At 40.9% G+C, this 18,479-nt stretch overlaps 5 protein-coding genes across 5 annotated transcripts; 3 read left to right on the top strand and 2 right to left on the bottom strand.

The window, feature by feature from the left end:
- Positions 1–1,277: 1,277 nt before the first annotated feature.
- LOC112202049 (sm-like protein LSM2) lies at positions 1,278–4,623 on the top strand. Its single transcript, XM_024342952.2, has 3 exons — positions 1,278–1,434; positions 1,579–1,737; positions 4,180–4,623. The coding sequence occupies exons 1-3, from the start codon at positions 1,432–1,434 to the stop codon at positions 4,297–4,299; spliced, it is 282 nt and encodes a 93-aa protein (XP_024198720.1). The 5' UTR covers positions 1,278–1,431; the 3' UTR covers positions 4,300–4,623.
- A 1,267-nt stretch (positions 4,624–5,890) lies between these two features.
- On the top strand, positions 5,891–11,998 carry LOC112203411 (F-box/kelch-repeat protein At3g23880). The gene is made up of 2 exons (XM_040507115.1): positions 5,891–6,276; positions 11,020–11,998. The coding sequence occupies exons 1-2, from the start codon at positions 5,925–5,927 to the stop codon at positions 11,817–11,819; spliced, it is 1,152 nt and encodes a 383-aa protein (XP_040363049.1). The 5' UTR covers positions 5,891–5,924; the 3' UTR covers positions 11,820–11,998.
- On the bottom strand, positions 6,438–7,749 carry LOC121049515. The gene is made up of 2 exons (XM_040507117.1): positions 7,501–7,749; positions 6,438–7,289 (listed from the first exon to the last, which is right to left on the bottom strand). Exon 2 carries the CDS (start codon positions 7,284–7,286, stop codon positions 6,543–6,545), a length of 744 nt encoding a protein of 247 aa, XP_040363051.1. The 5' UTR covers positions 7,287–7,289; positions 7,501–7,749; the 3' UTR covers positions 6,438–6,542.
- Positions 11,999–12,083: 85 nt separating the features above from the next.
- Positions 12,084–14,940, top strand: LOC112168131 (bifunctional peptidase and (3S)-lysyl hydroxylase JMJD7). Its single transcript, XM_040507116.1, has 5 exons — positions 12,084–13,012; positions 13,117–13,187; positions 13,281–13,501; positions 14,033–14,141; positions 14,582–14,940. Exons 1-3 carry the CDS (start codon positions 12,168–12,170, stop codon positions 13,424–13,426), a joined length of 1,062 nt encoding a protein of 353 aa, XP_040363050.1. The 5' UTR covers positions 12,084–12,167; the 3' UTR covers positions 13,427–13,501; positions 14,033–14,141; positions 14,582–14,940.
- LOC112168129 (MDIS1-interacting receptor like kinase 2) lies at positions 14,522–17,894 on the bottom strand. Its single transcript, XM_024305251.2, has 2 exons — positions 15,131–17,894; positions 14,522–14,898 (listed from the first exon to the last, which is right to left on the bottom strand). The coding sequence occupies exons 1-2, from the start codon at positions 17,892–17,894 to the stop codon at positions 14,522–14,524; spliced, it is 3,141 nt and encodes a 1,046-aa protein (XP_024161019.1).
- Positions 17,895–18,479: the final 585 nt, after the last annotated feature.

Below are 18,479 nucleotides of genomic sequence, written 5' to 3'. Positions count from 1 at the left end.
TTTCATGGTGGTACAGACTACATGTTAGCTGAATGCTGGGTCGAGAACATGGAGACCTATTTTAAGATGATTATCTGTACTGACGTTGAGAGGTGGATAGTAGCTACATTTCTCCTCCAGGATGAGGCAAAGCAGTGGTGGGATTTTGTACTGAAGACAAAGGATGTGGCCACCTTGACCTGGAGATGTTTTGTTGGACTCTTTCGAGATAAATAAAACTTTGATCAAAGAAAAAATTACACAAATAAAACTTTGATCAAAGAAAAAAAAACGAAGAGATTACATTAATTCAAAATGACTATTGCCCCCTAATAGACGTCTATTGTCCCCTAATAGAACTTTTTTTTTTTTTCAATTTCTTTCCTTCTGGGCATTCTGCCCCTATTTTATCAAAAAAAAAAAGTCTTCACCCTCTCATGCTCGATCTCAACTGGAAAAAAAAAAAAAAACCCAAAATCCAGTAAAAAAAAAAAGACACAGAGGAGACTTGGTTGGAATCGAAACCGGCTTCTACTCTTCCTCCTTCGGCGAGGTCGAAGCCTCCCGCTCGCACATCAAACACTTTACCAGGTATGCCCATTGACGCTAAAGACATCTTCACTAACTACGCTGCCAAGTGCCTTCGCCAGATCCGACTATTTCAGCAACTATCACGACCGGGTCAACGTCCCCAATCTCCGATTCACTTTCTCGACCCAAGCTCCAACAATCACAAGCTCTCCTTCACAGGCTACACCGGAATTTCATAGCTGTGGTCGCCAGGATGCATGCGCTCCAGATGGAACTCGACCCGGCAGCGACTCTGGTTCTGATAGAGCAGTTTGATTTCAAATGGATGTTGAAGGCGGTGGAGAGGTTCAAGGTGACCACGATATTCTGGCCGAGGACGGAGGCTGTCTCGGAGATGGTCTGGTAAGGCTGCATTCGATTGGTGATGAGAGAGAGAGAGAGAGAGGTGGGGATCGGGAAGAGAGAGAGAGATGAGTGGCTGTGGCTGTGGTTTCTTAATTAGACTAAGGGCAAAATTGTCATTTCTCTTTAGATTGGGTTAGTGGGAATAAAAATCAGTTGCTGGGGTAAATGGGATAACTTTGGCTCATTTTGGGGTTTTTGGTCAAGGACCCTAAAATTAATATCGATGCTTGTAAAAAACGAAATTTATCAAGGATATCTTGAATATTTTAGTCCTTGGTTAGTTGGAGAAACTAATTTTTTTTATTATTCTCCAGGTTTTTTTTATTAAAAAAACTAAAGAGGCCCAAGGCCCGATTAAATACGATGACTCTTTATGCCAGTCCCGGGCAAAACACCTAAATAACGCGAAGCCGCGAACTCCACATTCCACATCTTTCACTCTTCGCTCCACCGCCCAAAACTCGATCGGAGGGAAACCAAAACAGCTCACCTTCTCCTTCTTCTACCTAACAAAAAATGGTAATCTTCAATTTCCAGTTTTCTATTCCAACCTTTTCTCGTAGCGTTTCCCCCTATTTTCCGATTGTAATTTCTTACTGATTTTCCGTCGGAGTTTCTCTGCAACCGTTAATCTCAACTGTTTTTTTTTTTGGGTCTGTGCAGTTGTTCTTCTCCTACTTCAAGGAGTTGGTGGGCCGAGAAGTCACTGTGGAGCTCAAGAACGACCTTGCGATTAGGGGCACACTTCACTCCGTCGATCAGTATCTCAACATAAAGCTTGAGAACACTAGGGTTGTTGACCAGGACAAGTACCCCCACATGGTATCTCTCACTTCTCTTTTGCTAATTTACTCTTCTTTACGTGCCTGTGTGGCGTATTTTTACTTTCTAGGGTTTTGGTAATTTGAGGGTAATCCTGGTAATTTTGAATGTCGTGTGAAGTTAGGGTTTTGGATTTAGCATGCTCTGTCGAATTTGTTTTTGTGTAATTGATGAACAATGGTGGCGATTGGCCGTTCACTTGAGTAGGTCCTGTACCCTGGCTTATGAGTGATCATAAGCTCATAAGCACGTTAATTGCATACAGGAAGTACATAGCAGTTGGTATTTGAATTTTTATGTGAAGGATTGCGGATTTTGGCTCTTTGTAGGATATATAGTTGATGGAAGTGTGACAGTTAAGATAGAGGAAAGGGAATGAGTCGAGCGGGATAGTTAGATTCTTGAAATAACGATGAAGCTGAAGGGAAGGTTAAATGAAACCACTTTTAAGGCAGTATATTACACTTTCTGGAGCTACTTAAAACTTGGAATAATGTACTAATAAGATGCATTTAGGATTGGCCGTTCCCTTGAGGAGGTCCTGGCTTCTGAGTGATCATAACATTGCATTCTGGAAGTACATAACAGTTTGTGTTTTAATTTTAATGTGAAGGATTGCAAATTTTGGTTCTTTCGTAGGATATTTAGTTGATGGAAGTGTTGACAGTGAAGATAGAGAAAAGGGAATGAGTTGAGTGTGGGATAGTTGGATTCTTGAAATAATTATGAAGCTGAAGGGAGGGGTAAATGAAACCACTTTGAGGCAGTGTATCACACTTTCTGATAAGCTACATAAGGCTTGGAATAATGTACTAATAAGATGCATTTAGAATTCATATTTTAGGAAGAGGATATGTGGCACTATGAGAAAGTACGCATTAGCAGCGATGAAATTTGTTCTAGGGTGGGGATAAATCCCACTAAAGAGAAACCGAGTCATCTGTTGTGATTTCATTAATTGGATTTTGAAGATTGGAAGCCACCTAGGATTTAGTTTACTGGAGTTAATGGCACAGAAGAGTGGACCAAAAATGGTATGGATAGAGCTAGTAAGGAGTTTGGGGTTTGGAGATATAATCTGGAGTATAACAATGAGATTCAAGTCCCTTTATAAAGAAGTTTTTGTAATTTATTTTCTCTCATAAACGTCTGTTATAGCTGAAAAAGACTGGGTTTGGTTGCTTCTCCGACCCATGATAAAGAAGAAAAACAAAGGCATGTTTGACTAACCATCAGTGTATATGTGTGTTGTGAGAGTGTGCCTATAAGTAAAACGGAATGTCTGCTTTCCTCTACTGCCCCCTTCCTTAAACGTGCAGAGCCACTGCTCTTGTTCAACAGTAAAACCCTGTTCAATTTAGTACTGTGTCCCTGGCGTCTCTCTCTCACCCTCCCCTCATGTGTTGTCTCCCTCGCAAAAAAGAAGCAAATTCAACAGTGTGAGGCTGACCTATTTGCGGACAAGCATTTTACAGCTTAGTGCTTCAAAGAATTTATGTACACCCAAAAGTGAAATACATAAATGCAACTTTATTCTAAGCATGCACTTGTTCATTCCTTGGGAAAGTTTAGTTATACAGTTAGGGTTTCATTCACTTTTTCTTTCTTTCATTGTAAGAATCCTGTCACATATGAGCTTAAGTCATTGGAAATCTGGGGTGGATTTTAAGGTCAAACTGATAATTAGAGGACAACTAAAATTATGGTGACTGGATCTTTTGGGTAAGTAAGATTCTAGCTAAATTTGTTAATCAAGTATCATATTCTTCTTCTTTTTCTTTTTTGGATGGGACTCTGTGTAGACTGGGCAGCTTAAAAGGATAGAATCTGTATATTAGAAGTGTCGTAATCTAGTTTGGGGTTTATGAGTGATTGTATTCATTCCCTTTTTTATGTTGGTCTGTGGTAAAGTGTAGCATACAATATGGTGGTTGGTGATTTCTGGGCATGCACCTAAGCTTATATGTTCTTAAGTATTATCTGATCCGAGTACCTTTGTCTTTTTTGGATAAGTTGGACCTGTCTTTTTTTGGATAAGTTAGACCTGTTAATTTGCCAGTTTAATTTGCACATTCATTGAATCTAGTGATGGAAGGATTATCTGTTGAACTCCTACTGGTAGAGTTTTCCTTCTCGCTAGATTGTGTGTGGTTAAACTAGCATTGCTAGAAGATGTTGGATTCAAACTTCAATGTTTGTTTTTCTTTTTGGGTGAGGGGAAAAACTATAGAAACATGCGTCACTAGCTTTCAAGACTTTTGATGCTTATTTGCTGGGTTACATTTAATTGTCAACATACTCTTTTTGCGTTGTTGAGCTGCTGGTTGTGTTTCTGCCTGTGTGACCCTATTATGCTTAAATAAAACATACCAGTTGAATTTCACTCTTGAATAATAAGTTGCTCTTTTAATTTAAGAATCGGTTGGCAATGTCTTTTTGCAGCTTTCAGTGAGGAACTGTTTTATCAGGGGGTCAGTTGTGAGATATGTTCAACTACCTCCAGAGGGAGTTGATGTTGAACTGCTGCACGATGCCACCAGAAGGGAAGCTCGGGGTGGTTGAAATTCATTTCAGTTTAGATGCTGGTGAGATAGGCCTGTTTGAGCACTGAGTGTCGTTGATTTTGCTACATGTCTATTTTCATTCCAATACCTTCTGTATTGTTAAAGAAGGCGTCTCCTATTAGACAATAGCAGTGTAGCCCTGTGATAACTATGAATCATTTTGAACTTGGTGCAAGTTTTTATACATTTGATGAAATGTGGTACATGTTTTAAGATCCATGAAAATGGGACAGCAGGAACCCCGGCTGCAGCAAAAGTGGATGTTCCATGTGATTGTCATGCACGCTAACTTGTTTGTAATTTTCTTTCCTCGCTTTGTTCTCCTATATGTGTAGGTTATTTATCTTTTATCATGAGTAAGTTGGTGTGAAAATACAAGGACAGAATATGATTTTCTGGAAAATGGGGATTGCAGTGCACTGATCAATACTTGCTAGGTACCAGAAACCGAAAAATAATAAACAGAACTCCAAATTTTGAATACACAGTGAAAATCTCAAATATGAGATTAAAAACACTGCGGGGCTCTTACTCTTGAAAACTCAAAATAAGAATTAACTTATGATGAAAGATATGTTCTTTACAAACGCATATAGCTCTCTACGCGGCTATCACTAGAGTGGTGTTTGTCTTGAATCTTGACCTTCTTCTTCACTTGAACGATCACACGATCTTGCTCTTTTTTCTTCACAGTCTCTCTACTGATCTCAAGAGAGTTTTTATGCATATGAAAACATGATCAATAACACTTACACATGAACCAAGTGTATTGACTCTTTGTGAAGACTCAAACTCAAACAAACAAGCAAGACTCTTATCAATATTCTTGCGTCTTTGGAAGCCTCCACCTTTCCGTATGTTTTTCCAAGCTATATAAACAGCTGCCGCACCAACCAAAACAGCTTTTTTACCCTAATCCCCTTCTATAAGGAAAAACAAATCTTTTTGTGTTAACAAAATATAAACAATTAAGGAGATCAAATATTAAAATGATTTACACTTTGGCACACAGAAAAATATCTTTAAATGAATAAAAGATATTAAACTCATTAAACTACAAAGATACTTTCCCGTTTTGTATGGAATGCCAACACACCAAGTTGATCTAAACTTGTACGTACATGGTGAAGCCTAACAAAATTGAAAACCTAACTTGGAAGGTTGGGACCAAGCACTTCCAGTGATTTTGTTGATACATAAACCTACTTGCTATTATCCGTTATAGCTGTAGAGCGATGTTTCTGAATCCCATTGCTCTCTATTTTCTTTTTTTGTTAAATTTTTTTTTTCTTTAGTTAAAACAACATAATGCAGCATCTGAATTCTTCTTCCTCCCTTCCGGGACGTGTAATATGAGTTTTAATTAAACAAAGGAAACAGTGTCAAATTGTAGGTCAAGAAAATTCTTCACCAAATTTTCATAATTTAACATCATTGAGAGAACTTGAAAACAACAAATCAGATTGATTACATTGAACCAAAATTGAATATAAACAGTCACGAATTAACTTAGGCCCAAGGATTAAAAGCAGCCCTTGGGCCCCAAACCCAAAATAGAACTTATGCTTCAAACCCTACATATAGCGATGCCGGCAGTGCTTCAAACTCTTCCAACCAAACAGGATGACAACCAAAGTTTGCCAGAATAATGGTGGACTAGTACCAAACCAAGAAGATAAGAAACCCTACCTTCTTCAATTACCGGACCACATAATAGCAGAGATCTTGTGCAAACTTCCAACCAAAACGCTCGTCCAATGCCAGCTTGTGTGCAAGTCTTGGCGCTGTTACCCCCAGTTATCTAGAGACCTGTTTTCACGTACACCCACATGCCTTTTGGTCCACGACCGGAGCCCGTGCTGCAAATTGTTGACATTGGTAGACCTCAAAAGCAACTTTATTCAAGAAAATGCCGTAATGAGGTTTCGTAGTGATGGAAATCCCATGTACAATCCGTCACATCGAACTATTGTGGGTGTTACGATCCCCGGGATCATAACCGTGAAGCGACATCAGTTGCAAAAGGAAGGAAAGGAAAACAAGAGAAATCAAGCAAATGTAAATTTCAATATACTTCAATGATCCTCTGTTACAAGTGCTAGTGGTTATTTAAGCAAAGAAAATATCTAGAAGTAGTGGACTCTCGAAACATAAAGTCCAAATAGGCCCATACAAGAATAATGGCCCATATAAAAGTATAGAATCATAACATTTCCACCCGCTCGAAGAACAGGCTTGACCTCAAGCCTGAATTATCTTCCAAATTGTCCCTACTTCATCATGCAAGTCACCACCCAAACTCAGTACTTTTTTCAAACCCAATAAATCAACAAGTGCAACAAACTGATCTGCGAGGTCATCCACATTAAGAAGAGAAAAATATGAAGATATCACATCAGCTGCCCACTCATGTCCAGCAATAAGTAAACACATCTTCTCCAAATTGTGTGCAAACCCACCATCAGTTTCAATTTCAAACACTTTGGCAAGTGAAATTTTCATTAATATCAATGAAGTAGTAATCTGTTTCTCTTGGAATGAAGAAGCTAGCTCTGCACAACAACTCAATAAAGTAGCATAAGAGAATGGTGTGGGAAGCATCTCATGTTGCCTCATCTTCTTAAAGTAAGTAACAATTTCCTTATCTTGAAAATTGAGAGAAAGACCACACTTTGAATACATGCCAATAAGTGCAGTTGCAACATATATATCTGTATCAAAGGTAGCCTTACATGAGCTGAGCTGAATACACACTGCAACACTTTGAATACACACTGCAGCACTAGAGTTGAGTGCAATTGCCACAGTAGTAGCTTCATTTTCGTCATCTGTAACTTGCCAAGTATGTATTAGTGCACATAGATGAACACTCACGTGAGAATCAGAATTTGACTGCCGACAATTCGAATTTTGCATATTAGAAAAGACCCTCAAGGCTTCTCTAATGGGACTCTGCAGTAGATGGCTTGAAATCACAAATTCCATTATCTGGGAGTGCATAATTGCAGACAACAAGAGAGGCAAATAAGCTTCATTTGACCACATGGGTATTGGAAAATGTTTTGAAGGAACCAAGGCAAGATCTCCAAAGTCAATTGTAACGAAGCAAAATTTAATAAGCCATGCATTCATGAATTCAGGGAGGAAAAGAGAACAGCTCACAGGAGAACAATGATTCCCATTATAAACATCACCATACCTAGGTTCAAGGTCTTGTTTCTTAGACTTCAAAGACACCAGCTCATTAATAGAGATAACCACCACAATTCCAATGATATAGTATGCATCTTCTCTCAATATGATAGCCAAAAGTGGTTGTATCAAACGGATGGCAGCAATAAGTGATAAAGGAAAAAACTTCCTCACAAGTTCATGGAATGGTGAATAAAAAATTGAAGAGCTAGTTCCCAACAAAAACTCATCCTGATGAACATGTCCCACCACATATTGAAAAAACTTGAGCCTATAAGCCACAAAGCCTACATAATTATCTTTTGAAAGAAGTGGATCAAAAGAGTACCTGAGGAAGGATAACGTTGAATTGCTTTTGAGAAAGTCAATAGCTTCATCAGCACAAAACCTCCTTGGGTGGCAGATAGGTTTAGTTTGGCAAGGGAGATGAAGTATAGGCACTTCAAATAGAAAAAGATTATCACCAGTAACAACTTTGATAAACATTGTAGCCACAGGGAGAGAGAGTGCATGGACAGTATAGGTCATGAATAAGTAGTCTAGTGCATGTTCACGTGCATGAATAAGGCAGACCCAAAGCATTGCAGACCTGAAATCAACACTATCCAATGAAAAATGTACAAGAGAAAAATACCACAGTATTATAGAAGCTTCCACAACCATAGAACAATGTTGATAAAAGGTGTAAGCCACAATTATATGTAGTCCAGTGCACAAAGCTTGGGCTACTGCCGTGAGAGATTCCGTAATCACATCAAGAGAGAGTGGAGTGGCTTTTGTAACTAATTTGTGCAAGAACAATGAACCATCATGTTGCTGCTTCAGGCTTTTAGACTGAAGAAGTCCCAACAGCAGCTTCATTCCTTTATGTTCAATGAAAATGACACGACGATCACCAGGCTTACCGAGATGAGCAAGAGCCAAAGCTATTCGACTTTGAACATCCTCGTCAGTAACCCACATAAGATATAATAGATTGTTCGATACTCGTCCACAAATCTTCCCCTCTACACAATCCTTAGTTCGTTGAACAAAGAATTCTCCATCTTCAAATTTCTGAACAATTTCAAATTTTATAAGAGCTACAAGGTTGCCCTCCTTATACAGAGCAAATGCAGCATTGTGTCGCAGAGATTCTTTTTTTGAATTAAGTAGCTTCAATAGAGGCACTATGGGACCATTATGAGCAATGCCATCTTGGTTATGTATGGGACCATTATGAGCAATGCCATCTTGGTTATGTGTGTCTTGTGCGAACCCCCCCATTGCAAAAGCTGACATCTCCCTGACCTGTGAATCAGGTGACTGGAGCATCTTAATTAATGGTTGTACCGCATGCCTTTGAACAATGTGTGCCTTGCAATCTAAATCAGCAGTAATTAACTGACCAAGTAATAGAGCAGCTGCTCTTTGGATTTCCATACAAGGTGAACTCAGTGAATCAATAACAGGTTTTAAAGCACCAGCCAGGAGAACAAGTTTCTTGATGCTCAGGAAAAACTGAGGCAGCTTAAGCTGAGCCACTTGAGGTAAAAGTAAAACTGCATCCCTTTGAATTTTCTCAAGCCCAACAGCAAGAGGCAAACTCATTTGCCAGTAAGCCAAATTTGTTAGCCCACCATCTAAATTGAACAAAAGATTATAGCCAGGTATATTGAATGCACTATTACCCATTTGAACAGCAGCATACTTCACAAATCCATAACCTTTACTCAATCCAGTAGCTACTAGGAAATTATCAAGTTTAATTCCTTTAGTTGACCTGTTGTCAAACCAATTACCAGCATCCCCATTCATTTTCTCAATCCACTCATCAGGAGGCCAATTTTTATCTCCAACTTTACCATTCAAGCAATTATGATAGAGCTTAAGCATACCAGATAATATACTCTCAAAAGCACTTCCGACATCTTGAAAATTTAAATTCAATGTAGTGCATACCTGAAACGATGAGGTTTGACTCCGATTGGTAGTCATCTCCAACAAAAACTGGCTCTTCACTTTCTCCAATTGGGACTCCGACTTCACCATTTCTGCATAGTAGTCCTCAGGTCTCAGAAATGGAAGCCCCATTAACTGAAGCTTCTCAAAGGCCATCCTCATTCCATTTAGAGCCTGTGTATAAAATGCAAGCTCCCCTGGCAGGTCATCATGCACATCCACTGTTTGCTCTTGCTCAGTATCCGACATAAGCTTGTCCACCCATTTAGCATTCTTGGGCCAACTCGTACCTCCAAGCTTCTCTAACAGACCTTCTTTGTTATATGTGGAATTCTGGGAGGATTCAGTCAACCTCACATCTCCTTTCTCTTCCGATTCTTGTTCCAATTCGGAATCAGACACATGGGCTCCCATGTCACTATTGTCTTCCAGTTCCTTGTCGTTACCCAGAATCGAATTTCCTGACGAGGGAACCGCCGGCGCACTGCGGAGCCTGTCGCGCATCACGGTGCCGGAAACATGGGCAACTTGGCTATGCTCCAAGCTCTGTTTTCTTTCTCTATTTTCCTCATCTACTTGTGTGATTTCATCTTCTTCCTCATCTCTTATCAAGTCATCCTGTCCCTCAACTATTACAGCCTGCTTCCCTTGGTGGTAGTCAGATGTGGCGGATTCGCCGGCGAGGCTGACCTCCTCTGTGACGATGATGGAGAGGGGCTGGTGAAACTTCTCGAGCTTGTCGATGAGGGCGGAGATAGCGGCCTCGTAGCGGAGGACCTCCTTTTGCACGAAAACATCAGAAATTGGCGGCAAAGAAGATGGGTTTGTTGTATCTTCGTGGGTTTGTGGCCCAGATGATGAAGAAGAGGAAGAGGGTATGGTTCGCATCCGATCCGTGATTAGAGCTAGGGGCTCACAGTTACCCATTGAACAAATAGAAGATGGAGCTATGGGATCTGTAAATTGGGGTTGAGGCACAAATGTGGGGACTGAAGGTGACCGAAAGGTTGGAATTGAAGGATTTATGGCGTACTGTGGTTGAAACGAGGGAAGCTCTGGTTCGACCATGACTTGAGAGTGTGGGTAACTGAGTTGGTTGGTGGACGTATGAGTTTGATTTGGGTAAAGGAAGTGTGGTGGAAACGTGTAGCCATTGATGATGGTTTGGGAAGGTGGCGGTGGTGGTGGGTAAATTGGTTGGAATGGAAATGGAGAAGGAGGTGCTGGGTAGCTAGGGCTACCGTGAGGGTGAGAAGCATGTGTTCTGCAATAAACGCCGGAGATCCCACCGCCGTACACCGCCGGACTCACCGGAAACAGGCCCAGGTGTGGGCTCTGATACCAGTTGTTACGATCCCCGGGATCATAACCGTGAAGCGACATCAGTTGCAAAAGGAAGGAAAGGAAAACAAGAGAAATCAAGCAAATGTAAATTTCAATATACTTCAATGATCCTCTGTTACAAGTGCTAGTGGTTATTTAAGCAAAGAAAATATCTAGAAGTAGTGGACTCTCGAAACATAAAGTCCAAATAGGCCCATACAAGAATAATGGCCCATATAAAAGTATAGAATCATAACAGTGGGTTCATGCAATGGCTTCCTTTTTGTATACCATTTTGCCTCGACTTTCTGTGGCAGGAGGCGTTTTTACAGCATATCCAATCCCTTGACCGGTGAGTCTTTATCTTTTCCACCTACTCATACTGGTGAACAGAATGATATTAAAGATTTTGGTTTTGGATTTAGTCCTATCAGTAATGACTATAAAGTACTTTTGTTTGTGCCTGTAATCGATGAACCTGACAAAGTGGAGGTAAAGGTTTTGACTCTTGGCTCGTGGATTTGGAGAAGCATTGGGAATTTTGTGTACTCTCTTCGTTATCGATCACGTAATGGCGGGATTTATCTTAATGGTTTTCTTCACTGGATTGTTGGCTCTGTTGACGGCTCTCGTATAATTTGTGCTTTCAACGTTGAGAGGGAGTGTTTTCAAGAGTTACCCCTGCCACCTTCTCCTCGAAGCGTCACTGCTTTAAACCTCGGAATCTTGAAAGATTGGCTCTCTGTAACAGTTTGCTCTTATACCAAAATCATTGTTTGGGTGATGAAGGATTACGGCTGTAACGAGTCTTGGACCAAAGAGTTGGAAATAAGCGGCACCACTCCGTTTTTTAAACAAGTGATAGAACACACAGAAGACGGGAAAGCGTTATTGCTTGATAAAATGAGCCTTACACTGGAGGTGTATACTCCTGGAAGAAAGGGTCTTGATCAGATGCTCCGGCTAGACAGTCTCTCAATGGCTTCAATATTTCCTTACATTCCAAGCTTTGCCTCAATTAGAGATATCACCGGGTGTCCGAGCTCGAAATCATCTAGTTAAAGCATTCTTTTGATCTTTCTATCATCGTGCGTCGGAGCACGAAATCATCTAGACGATAAAAATAAACTTCTTAATTTATTTTTTGTTTATTATACCTTTTTCACCTATTTTATTGGCAGAAGCAATAAATAATTTTATGGAAGAGGAAAGGTCTCATCTCTTTGGTTTTTAGTTTTTTGACATGCTTGTCCATCTAGATCTTATAGCTTAGGACTAGGATTAAACGCTGCCCTCAAAAAATTAAAATTAACCTAAATATTGTTAATATAATTGAAAAATAGCCTAAAATGTGGCCCATTCTATTGAAGACCTCGGTCTCACTTCACTCTGACTCCGTATCCAACTCCAATGGAGGGAAAAATCGAGACATTATGGAACGAAGTACGGGAGCTCAATCTCGGCACCTCCGGCGAGCTGGACCGCCTCGATTTCCCGCCAACTCCACTCCAGTTCCTCCGAGACTTCGTCTCCCAAAACAAGCCCTGCATCATCTCCAACGCCACCCATCACTGGCCGGCCCTCACCCGCTGGACCTCCGACTCCTACCTGACCTCCGCCCTCTCCTCCTCCCACGTGTCCCTCCACCTCACCCCTCACGGCCGCGCCGACGCCCTCGTCCCCTCCCCTTCCTCCTCCTCCCTCTGCTTCGCCTCCGCTCACGTGCAGCGCACGCCCTTCCCCGAAGCCCTCCGCCTCATCACGGCCGCCAAAAACGACGCGTCGTCGTTCGTGGCCTACGCGCAGCAGCAGAACAATTGCTTCCCCTCCGAGTACTCGCCGCTGGCGGCGGACTGCGATCCGCACATCCAATTCGCCACCGAAGCCCTAGGTTGCCGACCCGAGGCCGTCAACATGTGGATTGGCGACGAGCGCTCGACGACGTCGTTTCACAAGGATCACTACGAGAATCTCTACGCTGTGGTCACGGGACAGAAGCATTTCCTCCTCCTCCCTCCCACCGATGTGCATCGGATGTACGTAAGGGAGTACCCGGCCGCTCAGTATTCGTATTCTCCGGTCACCGGAGAGTTTGAGCTGGAAATGGAGAGTCCGGCTAGGTCTGTGCCTTGGTCTAGTGTCGATCCTTACCCTGCTCCTGAGGACAGCTCTTCTTCTCTCTCCAAGTTCCCTTTGTTCTTCAATGGGCCTAAGCCATTTTGCTGTACGATTAATCCAGGAGAGATGCTTTACTTGTAAGTTTTGAATTGATTTCATTGATGCATTTCCAGAGATTAAAGATGGTTGCTTTGTTTGATATGTAGATTTTTGTGTAAATGATATGGTGGAGTTGATGCAGGCCAAGTATGTGGTTTCATCATGTTAGGCAAAGCCCAGATAGCAGAGGACGAACTATTGCTGTAAATTACTGTAAGGGATCAAGAATTTGACACTGTCATTGCCTTTTATGTTCAACTCAGTCTTGTGCGTGGTTAGATATTGAGGTTTGATTATGTATGGCAGGGTATGATATGCAGTTTGATATCAAGTATGCGTACTTCAACTTCTTGCAGTCAATTCAATGCCCACCGATTGAGAGTCAAACGCTGGCCGAGACAGTGCAGGAGGATTTAGATTCTGATGCACCGGAGAAGACTGAAGATGAATGATGGAATAAGTACCAGATCATTATTCTGTGTATTGGATAGTCAGTTGTGGGCTTTTTTCGGACTAAGGAGACTGAGGTAGGGAAATTAGTTGAATATAACTTGTTGCTAGTAAACATTTTGATATCTTGGATTTATGATAGAAAGTATAGTCTTTTTAAAGTTGGTGGTCATATTGAGGGCCCTTTTAGTTCCTGTAGCTTCAGACTGTGAAGGTCACTCTTATAATTTACTTTTCTACATCTAACTTGAGATTGTGCTGAAAGTGAATACTTCTCTTTTACCATCAGCTACACAGGATTATTATTTGTGCTGACATTCAGAACTGATTGAATGTACTTGGTCTACTAAAGTACTGCAAGCCAAGTGGTAGAAAACTGAGGATAGATTCTTGCAGAGTATAGCTAGAAGCCTAAAAGTTTTGCATGCCTTGGCTGGGTTATTCTTTGGTTTCTTATACAGTTGATTATGAGTGTCCTGCAATCTTCTCTATCAGTTCTTGAATAACACTGCAAAATGTCTTTGATCATTACAGTCATGTACCCTATTTCATAAGGTATGAATCACGTTTCCTATAACAGGAATTCTCCTGATTTTCTCGTGTAACAGGCTGGGCTGGCCGATAATGTTATATCCTCTGGCGTTGTTCACACACTGACCACCATGTATTTTCACAGTTTGTTCCATGCCTCCTTTTGAGTTTTGACCAAGGACTCAGGTACTGACCTCATGCTCATTTCAGCCAACACATAACAATTTGCCTTTGGTTAAGGCAGTTCACTTTCCTTCTTTACAGTGGCTTTGCCCTCTCTGGCAATGATATGGACATAGTAGGATTTACTCTTTTAACTTCTATCACTAAAGGAAATGTATTTCTGGCAGCCTAAAGTTCTTGTTTGTTTGCGTTGGGTCATTCTGATCTAGTATAGAAAAACAAACTTCTTGTTTTATCATACATGAGCCATAGCACACAAGCACATGAAGTAAAATTACAATAAGGAAACAATATTCCCTTTTCTAAAAGGAAATCACACAGATAGTGAAATTTGTATAGGAAAGAAGCACATTCTCTTATTGCCAATTTATCAGGCAGTCAAACTATTTGAGAGTCAGCAATTCACCACATCTTATCATCTGTAACGGCTTTGACAAATGCAGCCTCTGAGTTTCCAGTTGTTGAGAAACTTGTTCCATTTTTGGTCGAGACTGAGGACTGGTATTCAAGCATGAAAATGCTATCTTCACAAGAGAGAGCAGTTCACCTGCAACTTCATCTGTAGGAGGGGTAATGCGTTTGTCAAAAACATCCACAATTAACATTTGATGGGCGGGTAATGCAGATGACGGTGAAGATGACCCAGATGATAAAGGTACGAGAAGATCTCCTGGATGCCTTCCCATAATTGTTTCCAATGTTACCACACCGTAGCTGTAAACATCACATTTCTCGTTCACTTCCATTGTATAAGCAAGCTCTGCACACAAAAATTTTATAAAAATTGAATTTTCATTATTGATATGCAGGTATCTTGTGATTATATAATGGACCATGTATAAAGAAATTAAATTATAATTATGCTAATTTCCAAGTCAAATTTTGAAGTTAGTAACCGAAACCAATCAGTTTAACAAGGAGACTACTACTGTACAAGAGCACAAAAATGTAATCAATATACAAAAGTATAAAACAGCGAAAAACAATATTACCCGGTGCAATGTATCCATAGGTGCCTGCCAGGGCAGTCCAATTAGCTGAGTCTGGGTTTAAGAACTTAGCAGTGCCAAAATCTGAAACACAGGCTTCATTATCGGCATTCAGTAAAATGTTCTTGCTTGATATGTCCCGATGAACAATTGGTTCCAAACAATTGTGGTGCATGTAACATAAGGCATGAGCTACACCCTTGACAATATTCACCCTTTGATTCCACCCAAGTTCTTTAGCTTCATCGTCATTGCTCAACACTGTTGCCAAGCTACCCCTTTCTGGATACTGATACACCAAGAATGAGTGTTGCCTATGTGAACAGAAGCCATAAAGCTTTACAATGTTTCGGTGTCGTATCTCAGTCAGTGCACGTACTTCATTTAAGAATTCCTTATGAAGTTTTTCATCGTCATTGCATAACTGATGGAGTTTCTTCACGGCCACTATGTTGGCAGATGACAAATTCACCTTATAGACGCTTCCCTGTCCTCCCCGCCCAATGCAATATGTGGAATCAAAATCCTCTGTTGCCTTTATGATTTCCTCATACATCGCCTTGCCATCAAAGTTGAGTGTTGAAAAAGAAATCTCCTCATGTCTATTGTATCTTTCGTCATCCCGATGCTTCTTTTTTCTAAATACTACAAAGACAATTATGAAGCAGGAAGATAGAAGTAAAAGTGTTGCCAGAAGAGAGAATGAGATCACATATACCAGTTTCTGGCCATGGACCTTTTTTGAACTATCTTCATTGCAGGGTTCCAAATCTTCAACGTTGCCACACAATCCCTTGTTTCCTTGTAATGCTTCTGGGGGAGCATCTTGAAATGCTTTGCTGTTGGGAAGTGGACCTTCCAACTCATTGTAAGATATGTCAACATACGACAAGCCGCGCATATTTCCAAAACTTGTTGGAATGGAACCAGAAAGATTATTGTGTGACAAATTCAACATCTCCAAACTCTCCATATTGCTGACTTCTGATGGTATCTCCCCCTCGATTGAGTTTTGACTCAAATCTAGTTGGGACAGGTGAGCTAACTTCCCCAAGTGAACAGGAATTCTTTGTCCAAACTTATTGTTGCTCAAATTCAAGTAGTGTAGTTTGAGCAAATCACCCAGAACGCTTGGAATTGACGAGTTCAATGTGTTTCTTGATAGATCAAGATATTCAAGATCAGTCAATGATCCAAAGTCTGATGGTACACTACCTGAAAGTTGATTGCCATCTAACTTCAGCTTCACCAAAGAAGTCAATCTTCCAAATTCTTCTGGAATCATCCCATCTAAACCATTAGAAGAAAGATCGAGCTCATGAATTTGGCTTGCATTTCCAATCTCAGTTGATATACTGCCAGTTAAGTTGTTTCCCGCAAGTAGTAAGGTTGTCAATTGTGGGCACTGTCCCCAGTTGCTTAAGATTTCACCATACAGGTTATTGTCGCTCAGGTCTAGAAATCGAAGATTTGGATAGACTCCAAAGTCTTCTGAAAGATTGCTTGTCAATTGGTTTCCATTGAGTCGGACTCTGAATAACTTTGTGCTAGTTTTCAAGCTTTTGGGAATTGGACCAATCAAATAGTTGTCTGAAGCTGAAAAGTTTGTGAGCGATCCACCTTGGCCAATATATTGGGGCAAATAACCAGAAAATTGGTTAGTATCCAAATGCAGTACAACCAGCTTCTTAAGTTTCTCCATCTCTTGGGGGATGGAGCCGGAAAGTTGGTTATCTCGAAGGTAGAGATTTGTAAGGTTTGTCAGGTCACCAAATGAAGTGGGAATTGAACCATTCAGTTGATTGATGCCAAAATCTATACCCAACATAGATTTCAATTTCCCAATCTCCGTAGGAATAGCTCCAGATAGATTGTTTACACCGAGATAAAGCCATTTAAGGTTTGTTAGGTTACCTAGTGATGTTGGGATCGAACCACTAAGATTATTGGTGCCACAGTTTAGATCTTCTAAAGACTTCAAATATCCTATTTCTGGAGGGATAGGGCCAGAGAGTTGATTGCGCCATAAGTATAGCACAGTGATCTTTCTGAAGTTTCCAAAATTTGGAGGGATGTTGCCAGAAAGGTTATTATGTTGGAGATAAAGATGAGTAAGGTTTGGCAAATCACCTAGTGATGTTGGAATTGAACCAGTGAGTCGATTATAGCTCAATGATAGCTCCATGAGAGATTTCAGGTTTCCTATCTCTTTAGGAATAATATCAAAAAGATTATTGCCTTCGAGACTAAGAAAGGTTAGATTTCTTAGAAGAGTGATTTCTGGTGGGATTCTCCCGGACAACTGATTATTGGTTAGTTCAAGAGACACAAGTTTGATGAGGGAACTGATCTGAGGTGGGATGACATGGAAGAGTTCATTGAAGCTGAGGTCCAGATATTCGAGATTAGGGAAGGAGGAGAACGAAAATTCATGTAGTGTACCTTGTAAACCAAAATCAGAAAGGCTTATGTTGCTCACGCTTCCAGCTTTGTTGCATGAAATACCACTCCAATGGCAAGGGCTTGCATTTGCTTCTGGCTTTCCGGAAGAGTTGGTGGCATTACTAGTACTAGGATTATAGGTCCAGGATGAGGTGAGATTATTCTTTGTTTGGTTTTGAAGGCTGTCTCTCCATGTGAGAAGAGCCTCTGCTTCAGAATTGGAATTGATAGAAGCAGAAGCAAATGCAAACAACTGAAGCTGCTCAAGGCACAAGGTAAGGCAAACTAGAGAGCTAAAACAATCATAGAAACTTGAAGCTCTCATGGTTTTTTGTTTGTTTGGGTACTGTTTTCAATGTTATAGTACTTCATCACAGGCTTTTATTTATAGAGGCCCTGCATTATTTAATTAATAGGGTCATTGACCAATAGCATTAAAATGAGCCAAAATTATTCCACTTATCTCAAAAACAAATTTTTGTTCTCACTAACCCAATTTAACATCAAATAACCATTTTGCCCTTAACCTAATTAACAAACTACCAGCATGCCACTCAAACATCGATCTCTCTCATCCTGATCTCTCTCTCTCTAGACTGGATTAGGGCCGCCGACGAAGGAATACTGCTCGTCGATGTCGGAGTCTGGGTAGTCCAGCTCGGATCGGGTTACCGGCAAAGGAATATTGCTCAAAGATGTCAGAATCTGGTAGTTCAGCTTGTTGCTGGCAGAGAAATACTGCTCGTTGAACATGCAGCTCCGGCAGCGACTGTGGGATCTAACTCAGGCAATGACGCCGGAATCGGACCGTGCAAGGCATTAATGGCGACGAGCTTCTGTTTCCGAGCAACGACCGTGGGATCCGACCCGAGAAGCAGATGTGGGTGCCCAGAGCATTTTCTGGGTGCCC

The sequence above is a fragment of the Rosa chinensis genome, chromosome 5 (assembly GCF_002994745.2).
Source record: "Rosa chinensis cultivar Old Blush chromosome 5, RchiOBHm-V2, whole genome shotgun sequence".
In the NCBI taxonomy this organism is placed as follows: Eukaryota; Viridiplantae; Streptophyta; class Magnoliopsida; order Rosales; family Rosaceae; genus Rosa; species Rosa chinensis.
This window is presented reverse-complemented; position numbering and strand designations above follow the sequence as displayed.

What these genes read in the sequence shown, in the direction of transcription:
- LOC112168129 (XM_024305251.2), bottom strand. Translation starts at nt 17,894, where the DNA reads ATGAGAGCTTCAAGTTTCTATGATTGTTTTAGCTCTCTAGTTTGCCTT. An exon ending in CTATGGATACATTGCACCGG is followed by an intron (nt 14,899 to 15,130) that starts GTAATATTGTTT and finishes TTTTGTGTGCAG; the next exon opens with AGCTTGCTTATACAATGGAA.
- LOC112202049 (XM_024342952.2), top strand. An exon ending in AGGACAAGTACCCCCACATG is followed by an intron (nt 1,738 to 4,179) that starts GTATCTCTCACT and finishes GTCTTTTTGCAG; the next exon opens with CTTTCAGTGAGGAACTGTTT.
- LOC112168131 (XM_040507116.1), top strand. Translation starts at nt 12,168, where the DNA reads ATGGAGGGAAAAATCGAGACATTATGGAACGAAGTACGGGAGCTCAAT. An exon ending in CCAGGAGAGATGCTTTACTT is followed by an intron (nt 13,013 to 13,116) that starts GTAAGTTTTGAA and finishes GAGTTGATGCAG; the next exon opens with GCCAAGTATGTGGTTTCATC. An exon ending in AACTATTGCTGTAAATTACT is followed by an intron (nt 13,188 to 13,280) that starts GTAAGGGATCAA and finishes TATGTATGGCAG; the next exon opens with GGTATGATATGCAGTTTGAT.
- LOC112203411 (XM_040507115.1), top strand. Translation starts at nt 5,925, where the DNA reads ATGACAACCAAAGTTTGCCAGAATAATGGTGGACTAGTACCAAACCAA. An exon ending in GTCACATCGAACTATTGTGG is followed by an intron (nt 6,277 to 11,019) that starts GTGTTACGATCC and finishes TCATAACAGTGG; the next exon opens with GTTCATGCAATGGCTTCCTT.
- LOC121049515 (XM_040507117.1), bottom strand. Translation starts at nt 7,286, where the DNA reads ATGGAATTTGTGATTTCAAGCCATCTACTGCAGAGTCCCATTAGAGAA.